Source organism: Verticillium dahliae, genomic scaffold (genome assembly GCF_000150675.1).
Source record: "Verticillium dahliae VdLs.17 supercont1.18 genomic scaffold, whole genome shotgun sequence".
In the NCBI taxonomy this organism is placed as follows: Eukaryota; Fungi; Ascomycota; class Sordariomycetes; order Glomerellales; family Plectosphaerellaceae; genus Verticillium; species Verticillium dahliae.
This window is the reverse complement of record NW_009276923.1, coordinates 8,340-20,017: the sequence shown is the minus strand read 5'-3', so window position 1 is coordinate 20,017 and position 11,678 is coordinate 8,340. Positions and strand designations below refer to the sequence as shown.

The 11,678-nt window shown below is 55.8% G+C and overlaps 7 protein-coding genes across 7 annotated transcripts; 4 read left to right on the top strand and 3 right to left on the bottom strand.

Moving 5' to 3' along the window:
* Positions 1 to 843: 843 nt before the first annotated feature.
* On the top strand, positions 844 to 2,427 carry VDAG_07766 (uncharacterized protein; the record flags this gene model as incomplete). Its single annotated transcript, XM_009652532.1, has 4 exons — positions 844 to 1,683; positions 1,740 to 1,797; positions 1,855 to 2,244; positions 2,306 to 2,427. The coding sequence occupies 4 exons, from the start codon at positions 844 to 846 to the stop codon at positions 2,425 to 2,427; spliced, it is 1,410 nt and encodes a 469-aa protein (XP_009650827.1).
* A 337-nt stretch (positions 2,428 to 2,764) lies between these two features.
* Positions 2,765 to 3,957, bottom strand: VDAG_07765 (uncharacterized protein; the record flags this gene model as incomplete). The annotated part of the gene is made up of 3 exons (XM_009652531.1): positions 2,765 to 2,795; positions 2,888 to 3,311; positions 3,387 to 3,957. 3 exons carry the CDS (start codon positions 3,955 to 3,957, stop codon positions 2,765 to 2,767), a joined length of 1,026 nt encoding a protein of 341 aa, XP_009650826.1.
* Positions 3,958 to 4,525: 568 nt separating this feature from the next.
* Positions 4,526 to 4,840, top strand: VDAG_07764 (uncharacterized protein; the record flags this gene model as incomplete). The annotated part of the gene is made up of 1 exon (XM_009652530.1): positions 4,526 to 4,840. One exon carries the CDS (start codon positions 4,526 to 4,528, stop codon positions 4,838 to 4,840), a length of 315 nt encoding a protein of 104 aa, XP_009650825.1.
* A 975-nt stretch (positions 4,841 to 5,815) lies between these two features.
* On the top strand, positions 5,816 to 7,576 carry VDAG_07763 (uncharacterized protein; the record flags this gene model as incomplete). Its single annotated transcript, XM_009652529.1, has 2 exons — positions 5,816 to 6,574; positions 6,791 to 7,576. 2 exons carry the CDS (start codon positions 5,816 to 5,818, stop codon positions 7,574 to 7,576), a joined length of 1,545 nt encoding a protein of 514 aa, XP_009650824.1.
* Positions 7,577 to 8,331: 755 nt separating this feature from the next.
* Positions 8,332 to 8,691, bottom strand: VDAG_07762 (uncharacterized protein; the record flags this gene model as incomplete). The annotated part of the gene is made up of 1 exon (XM_009652528.1): positions 8,332 to 8,691. One exon carries the CDS (start codon positions 8,689 to 8,691, stop codon positions 8,332 to 8,334), a length of 360 nt encoding a protein of 119 aa, XP_009650823.1.
* Positions 8,692 to 8,815: 124 nt separating this feature from the next.
* VDAG_07761 (uncharacterized protein) lies at positions 8,816 to 9,944 on the top strand (the record flags this gene model as incomplete). The annotated part of the gene is made up of 3 exons (XM_009652527.1): positions 8,816 to 8,864; positions 9,181 to 9,336; positions 9,400 to 9,944. The coding sequence occupies 3 exons, from the start codon at positions 8,816 to 8,818 to the stop codon at positions 9,942 to 9,944; spliced, it is 750 nt and encodes a 249-aa protein (XP_009650822.1).
* VDAG_07760 (uncharacterized protein) lies at positions 9,945 to 11,225 on the bottom strand (the record flags this gene model as incomplete). Its single annotated transcript, XM_009652526.1, has 3 exons — positions 9,945 to 10,636; positions 10,691 to 11,071; positions 11,129 to 11,225. 3 exons carry the CDS (start codon positions 11,223 to 11,225, stop codon positions 10,005 to 10,007), a joined length of 1,110 nt encoding a protein of 369 aa, XP_009650821.1. The 3' UTR covers positions 9,945 to 10,004.
* Positions 11,226 to 11,678: the final 453 nt, after the last annotated feature.

Below are 11,678 nucleotides of genomic sequence, written 5' to 3'. Positions count from 1 at the left end.
TCTCCGACCAAACACCAGGCGGACCCCTGCCGGTCTCATTCTAACACATCACGATCCACACACCAACCATCTTGGCACATGGAAGCGGCCCGCACAGTCGGGACTGCGACGGGTTCGATCAAGGACTCAAGGCGACGCCTCACCCGGCGCCAGCGCGACCAAGCAGCCTTCGAGGCACCGCGCGCGAATGGTGTCCACGAGCTAGCGAGGCTTAACATCGTCGACGCGGGCGTTAGAGTGAACTCTCTAGATCCATCACGCCCCGATAGCCCCACAATCGCGCATGCGACTGGCTGGGCTAGCGGAAACCTACTTATCCACCAGCTAATAAGCACTAGTAACGGGCGTCAAGGAACGCTTCCACCGCCAGGGAGAGCACCCGATTCTCCGTGGCCGGAGGAATCCAGTGGACAGGCTCGTAAGACAGCACGTAGTGTACTGGCTGCCATGAGCTATGGAGTAGGATCACAGCCCGGACGATGAAGCAAGTAGATACTGCCCTTCTGTGAGGGGCTGGACGTCGAGCGCCTCGCTGGAATGAGGCCTTAAATGACTTCTTCATGGATAAGGCGAGACGAAGGATGGGAGGCCTGCGTACCCCTTTTTAGCGAAGAAGGAAATGATACCCTGACCGATGAGCTCGGGCCTCTTGGTGAACTAGCTGCTGACGCGCATCCTCAGCCCAGTGGGACAGCCGGGTATAAGCCGTATCACCTTTTGGGAGCACGGTTGAGGACTACCTAAAAGGCGCCGACTATCCTTCGCCCCTCTGACAATGCCGTTTCTCAGCTTACCGATCATTCATCAGACTTAGTCTAGCTGGAGAGCTAGTATCGGGACGAGATGGAGACCATTCCCATCCCTCTCACTGATCTCATCGCCCCTATTCCTAACATCAGAACGCGCACGTTCTTCATTGTGAACGACCGTCTGGACATCGATGCTCTTCGGAACGCGCTGACAGATCTGATCCGGAACCACTGGCGCAAACTAGGGGCGCGCGTGGTCCGAGGGACCAAAAACGGACAGTGGGAGTATCATCTTCCCAAGACATTCGACGACGAATACGTGCTTTTCAACTGGACCTCGGAAGACAGCGAGGCCTCCATTGGCACTGTCACTGAATCGCTCAAACGTCCCTCCCCGGACAGCGGCATCGCTTTTCTCCAGCCCATCAACGACGTCGACAGCTGCTTCAGGCCCGCCGACTGGCCCTTTGAGCAAAAGGATGACCCTGCTGACGCCCCGATCCTCTACGTCCACATCCGCACATTTACCGACGCGACTGTCATCGCCATCAGCATGCTGCATGTCTTCGGCGACCAGCTCGGTCTCGCCAACATTGTGAAAGCATGGATGGGTATTCTCGACGGGAAAACACCTCCTCCGTTCGTAGGATACGACGAAGAGGTGCTTCCACATGATAAGGCATTTGCGGATTTCCCGAAGCAGGATACGTACCGTAAGGGGAGGATACGGGTGAGGCGGTTTGGCGAGTACGCGTTGGTGCTACTCGGTTTTATCCTGGAGCTGATCTTACATGGCGAGGAGAGTCACATCATCTTCTTCCCGCTTAAGATGGTCGAGTCGCTGCGGGAGCGGACGTCGAAAGAGCTGGAGCAAAAGCACGGGGCGGACCCGGGACTTTCGCACGCGGACATTCTGACTGGTATCTTGACAAAGGTTTGTTGCCATGGCCATGGACATGTGGCAACAGCGCTGACTAGTATGGGCTTCAGTTTGCGCACATGTACAAGACATCACCTGTCACAATTTCACTCTCGCAAACCGTCAATCGTAAGTCTCCACCAAGCATCTTTACCGTCAGAATGTCTCTGACGCGCAGTCTGGCAGTGCGTGGCCGTGTCCCCCAGCTCTTGTCCCCCGCGCGTGACGGCTATATCCATAACGCCCTGATCTATGCGACATCTCGTTACCGTCACTCGCGCTCCACGTCGGTCGGCGAGATTGCGTACCTGAACCGTCAAGCTGTCAACGAAGCCTTGACGACCAAGGGCAGTGACATCGGGTTGGCCGTGATGCGGGAAAAGGTCAAGCGCGGCCAATCTTTGCACATTTGTGAACCATTCGAGAAGTCGTACGGCGTTACCAACTGGTGCGGAGCCTGGAAGGGTGTCGATTTCACCAATGCGGTGAAGACGGGAGAAAAGCAGGGCGGCAAGACCCGCCCGTTGGACATGCTTGTCCTGGGCTTCGGCGGAGAGCGAAAGACGCCGAAAAGATGTGAGTGGCCTTTCTCGAGCTTAACCAGGCTTCAGAGAAAATACTAACACCATGTTCACAGTCCATTCCACTGTCATGTGCAAGACGAGTGATGGTTATTGGGTCGATTTCACTACATCCCGGAAGGGCATGAAGGCGATCAAGGACTATATCGCTTCGGACCCGGCCCTGGAACGGTATTGATCTTTTCATGCCTATTGCTCATGCCTATTGTCATGCCTGTTGCCATACCTGTTGCACATACCCATACTTATGCCTGTTGCCCATGCTTGCTGCCCATGCCTGTTGCTGAAGTGAAAGCCGTCTCACAGGAAGAGACAGTTTTGCTCTCTGCCTATTCAAACCTGACCTGAGTAAAGAGAAGATCACAAATTTCTTTGGTTGTTGCTTCCTCGGTAGAATGATGCGGCGAGACGGGATCGTCTGGTTAATATCCGACGATCCAGTTCCGACAGAGATAACGTCCTCTACGCGCATTCTACCAGGGAGACGCGATTCTTCGCCCTGATCAGGCCGCTCCTCACTGCTGGTCGACTGGGCCAGAGATAATCCTGTATTGGTTCGACCAGTCGAAGCAACGGGCTTCGGCAGCTCCTTGTCCTTGCCCTTGTCCTCGCGCCTCTGTTGCTCTATGGCTTGGGACGACTCGGTGGTCTTCGACGTCGACATGTCGCGGGTAATGTTGTCGCGGGCAGTGTAGTCGCGGGTAGCGTTGCTGGAGCTTGACTCGGCGCGAGGCGGCTCGCCCATGGCAGCGCTCTGGCGCGCCTTCCTCTCAGCCATCTGTTTCTTGACTTCCTCGGCCCCAGTTGAAAGCCAGGCTATGATGCGCAGAGCCTCATCGGACAACGGGACAAATTGATCGTCACCTGGGTCTTCAGGCCTGAAGTCGCTAACCCGGAGGTAGTACAGCATGTACACAAATCCAGGCTCACCGACATTCCACTCATCGTCCATGTAGTGAGCGCTCACCGTCTTGTCCTCACACTTGGTTGTGATGCGATCACCCCACGGCTTATATAGACGAACGAGTTCAGTCTCCTTGCCATTGTCGTCGATACGCACCGCTGCCAGAAGGTAGTACGCGCGCTTGTGATGGATACACATGACGAAGCGCTGCAGCTGGATAAAGTCCAACTTACGCTGGCCAGGGACGTGGCGTACTCGCATGATCAGCGGGCATGCAAATAGCGGAGCGAAATGACGAGTCTCGCTTTTCTCAAAGAGGGCCAGGCGCCTGCTTGCAACCTCTTCCAGGCTCGTGCCCTCCTTCTCCTTGGTCATGTCGTAATCGACCAGGCCCCAACTGGTCAAGTCACGATCAGTGACGTTGACGGGACCCCATTCCGACCACTTGTCGCCGTTCTTCGTGCGCAAAAGGAATTTGCTGATCAGATTCATTGAAGAAGACGCCCACAGCGTGTTCATCAGGAGCTCGCACTCGGCCAACTTGATGTATGGCGAAGGGGTCTCACCCTCGTAGCCCGACTCAAGGAGGGCTCTGGTGGCCTCTCGCTGCTGCTGCTCATAGTCTCGGTCGAGCATGAGCTTGTCGTCGAGGGAGACTTTGAGGAAAGCAATGTTGTGGGACAACCATTCCTCGCGCTCGTTGGGTTTAAGGAGGCTGAAGATGGCGCGCAGCACAACAGTGAGACTGCAAGCCTCGGCAGTGCCTCTGGGAGGGCAGATGGATCGGTAGGTCTCTTGATTCATCGTGGCTGTTGTGATGGTGTTGAAGAGGTGGGAAGGGGAGCAGAGGAATTTGTGGGTGTTCAGGGGTAAGGCAACTACGCAAGGCTGGCGTGAGGCAGGCGCACGGCAGCACGTGATTTTGTATCGCACGTCAACACGACGATAGGACATTGTGGGACAACGGGGGGATTGTGGGATTTTTGAACCTGAGAGCATGTCACTTGGAGAATGCAAGTTGGCACTGGGATTTGCGAGCCACCAGCTCCAGGCTCACGAGACGCATATCGTAGTTGATGACTTGTAACGCTGATAGCACTCGACGACGTCGAGTATGGTATCTCGTGGACTGCGGGCACCTGGCTTGGACAGCCCCACGTGATGAATTCGCAGGCAGCAGTCCTGGCATAGCTGTGAAATTTTGCAACCATTGCTTTTTGATCCCTCTTCCTTCCTTTAACCCGCTCCCGAAACTCAAAGGTCAGCCATCGCCGTCTCCACGATATATCCAGAACCAGAGCCAACAGTTCATTAGCAGCATCACATTCCACAAACAACAAACACCTGGTACTTCATCCCGTTCCCTCATCCAATGCCTTTGCTGACCTTTGAAGCTTCATTGTTGAGGCGTTGCTTCCAGCATCACGTGCATACGCCCGCCGACGTCGAGCGTCTCAACGATCTCGTCTCGGGCATGAACGCAGCTGCGCTGCAGACACTCGAGGGCGAGTTGCTTGGCAAGATCCGTCTCGCCACCAGGAACGAGACGCGGCAGCTCATCAGCGATGAGTGGAAGCGCGAGTTGGCCGTTCTCACCGATGTGGAAAACGCCGACAAGACGCACGAGACGTGCCACGATGAATGGCTGAAAAAGCAGCTACACATCAGCACCAACGAGACTTGGTAAAGGCATGCGAGTGCTTTGATACGGGCTGCGGACGTAGGGCAAGAATATGAATATATTTGTTCCTGCGCTACCCATTACTCTCTGCATCATATGTGGACTCCGTGACTTGTGCTGTCGTATAGACCTATGAAAACTATGGACTATGTCGTCGATTGGAGATGACGAGAAGGCACTGAGCGAGGGAGCCGACTCAAGGAGAGCCAACGGACAACGAGACATGATTGCTTGACTTGACGCGCGACTGCGCCGACTATTTATGGGCAAAGCTAGCAGAGAATGTCTGCGGGTCGCCGGGACCGCAGACGTGAGTAAAGAGGAGTATTATGCGTTCCCTTATTCTCACTGACACCAAGGTTCTCGGGGAATAGGCATGGGATCGGTGGACCGGTTTGGTTGGGTATAGAGTCCCGTCGAAGAAAGGGGTCAGTAACGGGGAGCTCCAGGTGTGGTGGAGAAGGACTCAGCCAGGGCTTGGGTAGCCAGGGTTTGCTAGGAAACGCGCCGATTGTTCGTTTGCTCCAGTGCTCTTAGTCGGCGTGCTCTGAGAGTCGTAATCGACATCAAGCAGGAGGGTTGGTGATGACGAGTCGGCTGCGGACGATAGCAGAGGAGGCTGAGAGGCAATGTAATAGTAGCCTTGAGATGATGGTAGACGAGAAGAACTTGCCTTGTCACAAGTAAAATCAGCGATGCATATCTCGAGAGGAAGGGGCGCGAAAACGGCTGCCTATAGAAACGTAGGTGCAGTACAAGGAAGGAGCCAAGCCTTTATTCTCAGAAAAAATACCACCAGCATCATCATCACTAAACACCAAAAAAAGCCCAATTCCATCAAGACATCAGATTTTCCACCAAGATATCAGATAAGATGGTTCGATCCCCTCCAACGGAGCATAGCCAGCCAGGCGCGGGCCCCGGACGAAGGAGTCGAAGTGGAGCTACCGGCTGGGGGACGAAGCCGAGGACGAGGACGAGATGATGGAGAGGGCCAGGAGGGAAGCTCCTCCCAATATCACAATTGGAGAGCTTCACTCGCTACTGGAGGCCACCTTTGGTAGTCAGTGGACGCAAGATGAAGAAGACGAGCTCGATAGAGCTATGAACGATGACCCGGTCGTCGCCGCGTTACTGGATCTCAGTACCGGCAGACACGGGGGTCTTTGGAAGGCGACGCTGTATTCCGTGCGAGAGACACCTGATCGCCGGATGTCGGCGCCCCTGCGAGTTAGCACTCGTCAGCACAAGGCGCTGCCTCAACACGGCAACATGCGTAATCCGAACATGAACCAGATGTACTGCACCCATCTGATCCTTCTTGTCAGCCATCCCATTTGGGAGAGGGACATTCAAGCTCTACGACAGACTATCGCGTTTGCCGTCGCCTGCCAGACCAAAGACCAACGACCTTGGAACTTTGAGAACATGGTGGGAGGCTCGGTCCTCGCAGAGTTTGGACGACAGGCCCCGGCCTCGGATGGTTCTCGAACGATTGCTTCGCTGTTTCGTCAGGTCAGCAATGCGGCCGTGGGAGAGAAACCGCCGCTAGTCCTGCTCATGGACGAGTTGGCGGGTGACGGGGACGACGACGTCGAAGAAGGGGACTTTGATGATGAAGCCGAGGTAGAGTACGAGGTGCAGCTCCGCCACTCGGCGAGCGTCATCAAGGTTCTCGACATCCTCGTGCCCAGATTCAAATCGTCTCACACTACGAGCGACTGGCCTGCAAAGCAAGGAGTGAGCGGCACATTCCTAATGTCAAGACGCAGCTTCCTGACGTGCGGCGTCGGTCTCTGCTTCGAGAGCGCCGTCTCGCGGCGATCCAGGACAAGGGGCTTGCGCCAGAAGCACCAGAGTTGCCAGAGTCATCCGATTCTGACGATTCTGACCATTCGGGCGGCTCTGAGGGTATGTTCACCACCAAATCGTTCCGACTATTGCTGACCTTACTAGCTGGCCAACGGGCCTCCCGAGTCGTTGTCTATCCCGCCGACACGTTTCAGCGAAGAACATGCCGTCGAAGTCCCCGAGAACCCTCCCCCAACACAACACCCGCAGACCGAACGGATGAGGACTGTGGAGCCCATAGAGCGCTTGCCGCCACGCCAGGGTTCTCTCCATCTCCAGACTCCAGCGCGAACGGCCATCCCGCCCGAGGAGGCGTCCATCGCGGCGGCTGCGCCTGCTGCGAGGCCTGCGAAGCGGAAGGCTGCGTCTTCTGTGAGGCCTGCGAGGCCCCCGAAGCGAGCTTACAAGAAGAAGTACACCGCGACGAACAGGACTGTCGCAGCACGGCTGGTGGCTGGTCCGAACGCCGAGTCGCACGAGTCGCACGAGTCGCACGAGTCGAATGACTTGGGCGACTCGGGCGACTCAGGTGACTCGATGGGCTCCCCAGCCGATGTGCCTGAGAGCGAGGAGGGTAGTTGGCTTTCGTCTCTCGGTGCTGAAGTGCTACAAGCTGCCCAGTCTGCTGCTAGGGCTGCGGCTGAAGTGTCTACAAGCGTTGGAACGGGAGAAGCGCGGTATCCGGCATCGTCCTTCTCCGATAGCTCACCCCCCGTGACTGCTATGCCGGAACGGATGCGCTTCCAGTATACGGGAGGACAGCAGGTATCGGAACTGGGCAGAGATCAGATACCCAACCACCGTGACTTGATGGCGTTTTTCAATCCTGCCCAGCATGATTATATGGCGGTGTTGCTAGCAGACCCTCAATCCAATTTTTTTTTATTTTAGTTTTTTGAGACAGGATCCCTGCATCCCTTGTGACTTGCATGCAATGAATTGTGATACTTGAAACTTTAGTGTGATATGTCCTCTAAGTTTGTGTATCGTCGCAAGACATAGCAACAGCCAGCTCCGTGAAGGTTAATAACTTCCAACTAATGAGAAAGTCACTAGTAAGATGAGACAGCATGATTACAGCGGCAGAGTTCATCGAGTAACAACATGTAACTGAGCATGTATTACTAGCGAGCTGCAACTCCAATACTCCTCCTCCTTCTCCTCAGCCTCTTGCGCAGCCCTCGCGCTCCGTATAGCCCTGTCAGCCTATCGGGGCGACGCTGGGCCCCGGCGATTTCGTCGCCCGACTCGTTGCTGTCTGGACACTTGGGCTGGGCGTCAAACCCTATGCCGGCCATAGCATTGAGCTTGAGGGCTGCTGCGCGGCTCTTTGGCGGCATCAGTGTCGATGGCGGCCTTGGCACACATCTCCCTCGTCAGCTCCCTGACGACCTCAGGGTCCATGACTGACCTCTTGGCAATCACGATCGTCTCCCAAGTGGCTTCGAGTAGTGACGCTTCGCCTGGACCTCCGCGTCGGCCCTGGTCGTAGTCTATGGACTTCGGCCTCAGCGTCGGCCTGTTGAAGTTTAGATCTGGCCTCTGTGTCTGCCTGCTCTAGCCTTGTCCGGCCCTCGGCGCCGGCCCGTTGGAACCTCGCCTTATCCTTGACGTTGTCAGCGTTAAGGGTTTGTGCTCATGGCCTTCTATGCCCGTTCTTGGGCAGCCCGCTCGGCGTGCCTGGAACGCAGCGCCTTGATCTCGGCGTTGAGAACAGCCTTTTCAGACTGGAACTCTCGCCTGAGCACGCTCTCCTCGCCGTTCAGATATTCTCTCATCTCTCGACGGGGAGCAGTCTTCTCGACTCCGATCACGCCTTCGGCCGCCCGTTGGGCTGACCTGATCAAGGTTGAGACTTCTCCGGCAAGGTCTGCCGTCACACCGAAGTGTATCCGCTCTGGGCTATGCCTGATGACAGAGTCATGGACGGCCCGGAGTAGGGGCTGGATCTGGAGGAGCCTCTCGACGAAGACCCCCAAAAAGTTTTTAGGCTCTGTAGAATCCATTTTGAATGTCGTGAGATGGCTAAAGAAGGGAGAGAAGATCAAAGGACTCAGGGCTGAGGATTTTTCATACATCATACGTTTCCCCGCTCACGCCAGAGCAGGGACGATCTAGGGGCTTCCTTCCATGTCCAGCGCACGATACTCCATCAACGATGATGTTCGTACCTACGAAGGTCAGTGTATTGCTCAAGCAAGTGCTCGACATGGTGCCTACCTTAGGTAGGTACCTCAGCATGTGTTGGTAGGCGGGCACTGGCTGCCTCAAGCGACTGCCTTGATGTTTATGATGACCCCATTCCATGTCTAGAGCCAGTAACAGCATAGCAATATCAGCAACATGAAACGTAAGGTAGGTAGCGGAAGGGGCACTAGTAATGGCTGCCGTGACTGTCAACCGTGACTGCCAATCGTGACTGCCTCTTATTCCCGAGAACATCCACGGAGAGGAGTAGGGACGCAACAATGAGCTGTTTGACGGCTTTACCACAGTCTTCTCGGCCAAGTCGGAACTTTGGCGCCGTGCGCCTATGGTCGTGGTCTTTGGTGACCGAATCGAGGCCGACGAGCCACCCCGCGCGTCGTTCAGCCAGGTGACGCCTTGGGCCTCTGGCAGTTACGAGCTGGCGATGCCGTCCATGGGCGCGAGTAATACGTCGGTCGTCACCCTCCAGCTTCTGGCATAGCTCACCGACGAGAGCCCCGAGGCAGCCATCCTCGAGCATGCGTGGGTGCTGTGGTCGCTGCTGCGTCAGGGCCGGGACTTGGAAACGGGCCTCGCCGGTGTCATTGCTGAGCAGCTCGTGACACCTGGCGACCGGGGCCAGCCTCTCGTGCTGGGGATCTGGCTGCTGTTGGTCAAGTTTGCGCGGTGGCCGTGCCTCGCACGCTACATGCAGCAGTTCCTCGACGTGCTGGCACCGAATGAGGCGCTGCTCTGGGTCCTCAACGCAGTGCGTTCCGGGCCCGAGACGCTGCGAGACGCGTGCCGAGACGTCGAGGCGGTCCTGTACCTCGAGGAGACGCCCGAGAGGAAAGAGATGGCGCTCGTGTCGCATCCTACCTGGCCCATGGTGTTGCACGTGTCGTTTGCCGGTGGTTGGATGCGGTACGTGGCAGACGTCAGGTTTGGTCTCGCGTCGCTGACGCTGCGCGCCTCGGCAGATGGCACAGGGTTGCAGAAGATCGACTTGGAGTGGGCCGATCTGGTGACTCCGTACCTCTGGTGGGACAACAATGTGGGCAAGGGGGAGTAATTCTGGCATGAATACATTTATTTCCCTCGACTCTGATGACCGCTGTGACGTGACACGATTCTATTGATCCCCACGAGGCCGACGCTCGGAGAGCCACTCGAGAAACACGCGTTCGGATTCACAAGGCTTATTGATACGGAGGAATCGGTTCATTAGCATATGGGTATGGAGCTCGCGCGGGAACTTGACTGCTCTCGTTCTCTTGTGACCAGCCTGCATCACCTCGCACAGCGCTGCCGTACTGTCCCGAAGCACTTCGTCGTCCCCGTACACGACGAGTATGTCCTCGACCGGCAAGTCCGCCCACCACTCTGCCGGTGTCGTGAGGAGGCTGTTCCAGCAGTCGGGCGCCGAATCGCCCATGTAATTCTTCGTCCAGTACTCGAGGGCGGCAGGGCTTAGGATATCCTTGTCCGTGTTTTCTGCCATCGATCTCTCGGCGCTTCCGTTTACGACCCACGGCGATATGAGGGCGGCGCCGGCGAGGCGTTCCTGAATCGGTCGAGGCGATACGAGGGGGTTCGGATGTGCGAGGTGCAACAGCAGACTCAGCACGAGGTGTCCGCCGGCAGAGTCTCCGATCAATGTAATGGCCGAGGGCTGCACGGATTGCGAGTCAAGCAGATAGTCGATGAGCGCAACAGCCTGCCGCAGCTGACGCGGGTAGTGATTGCCGGTCTCCGAGGCGAGGGCTGCCATGGCATGTCATTAGCGATGGGCTTCGCCCAGCAAGTACAAAGGCTCACCGTATGGGAGAATAAAGACAGACGTGTCGCCTGGGAGAGAATCGCCAAACCCCCATGCGACCTTGACCTGTTCGGGGAGCGCAGGTCCCATGTATCCGCCGCCGTGAAAGATCACAATGACCTTTTCCGTCTTTGCGCGACCCAGCCGTATAGCCATAGTTCCATCGCCAAGTCGGATCTCGGTGTGCGGGATGCCCAGCGTCTTCGCTACGCTGCCACACGTCTTCGTCGTGGACGGCAGCAGGTTCTGAATGGCCACGGCATCGAGGTTGGACTGGTAATCGAGCATGCCTTGGTATGCAACGTACTCGTACAATGAGTCGAAGCGCCGCGTGCGCCTGCCGATGGCTGCGCGTGCGACCTTCAGGAGGAGCGCGAATGCTGTGTCGACGCGTCAATGGTTTCGGCACGGTCTGGCGCAGAGGGGTGTTGACGTACTGATGCGAGTTGCTCGTGTCAGGAGAGCGATCCAACCCCAGGCGCCCAGCGATTGAAGGTATTCACTCGCTATTAGCGGACGAGCTTTCGACCTCATAGTAGGTGGCTGTCCTCTAATGAGGATATTAATAGGAGGCTAAAGTTCACCTAAGTATGAGGTACAAAGCGGACGAGCATAGCGGCTTGCAATAGACTACCTAGGTAAGACCCACCACCCCCCAACCGCCCACCCCCCCAACCGCCTACCTAAATTAACGAGAAACGAGCAGCATAAAACAATAGATAAGTTCAATTACTCGCTATAATAGGCTTAAATTAATAAGAATTCTAAGCACTATAACTCGAATTTAGCTTCCTAATCCTTTAAAGCCGTTATAGAAAGTATTACGATTTATTTTACTCGAGTTTAAGCCGCTTAAATAGCCTTAATATTAATAAACCGCTTATTCGGATTTAATATTACTTTAAGCTTCTTATAGGGCTTATATATTTCTAATTAAGTATTTAATAAAGCGATTTAAATATTTACTTTTACTAATTCGATATCCTT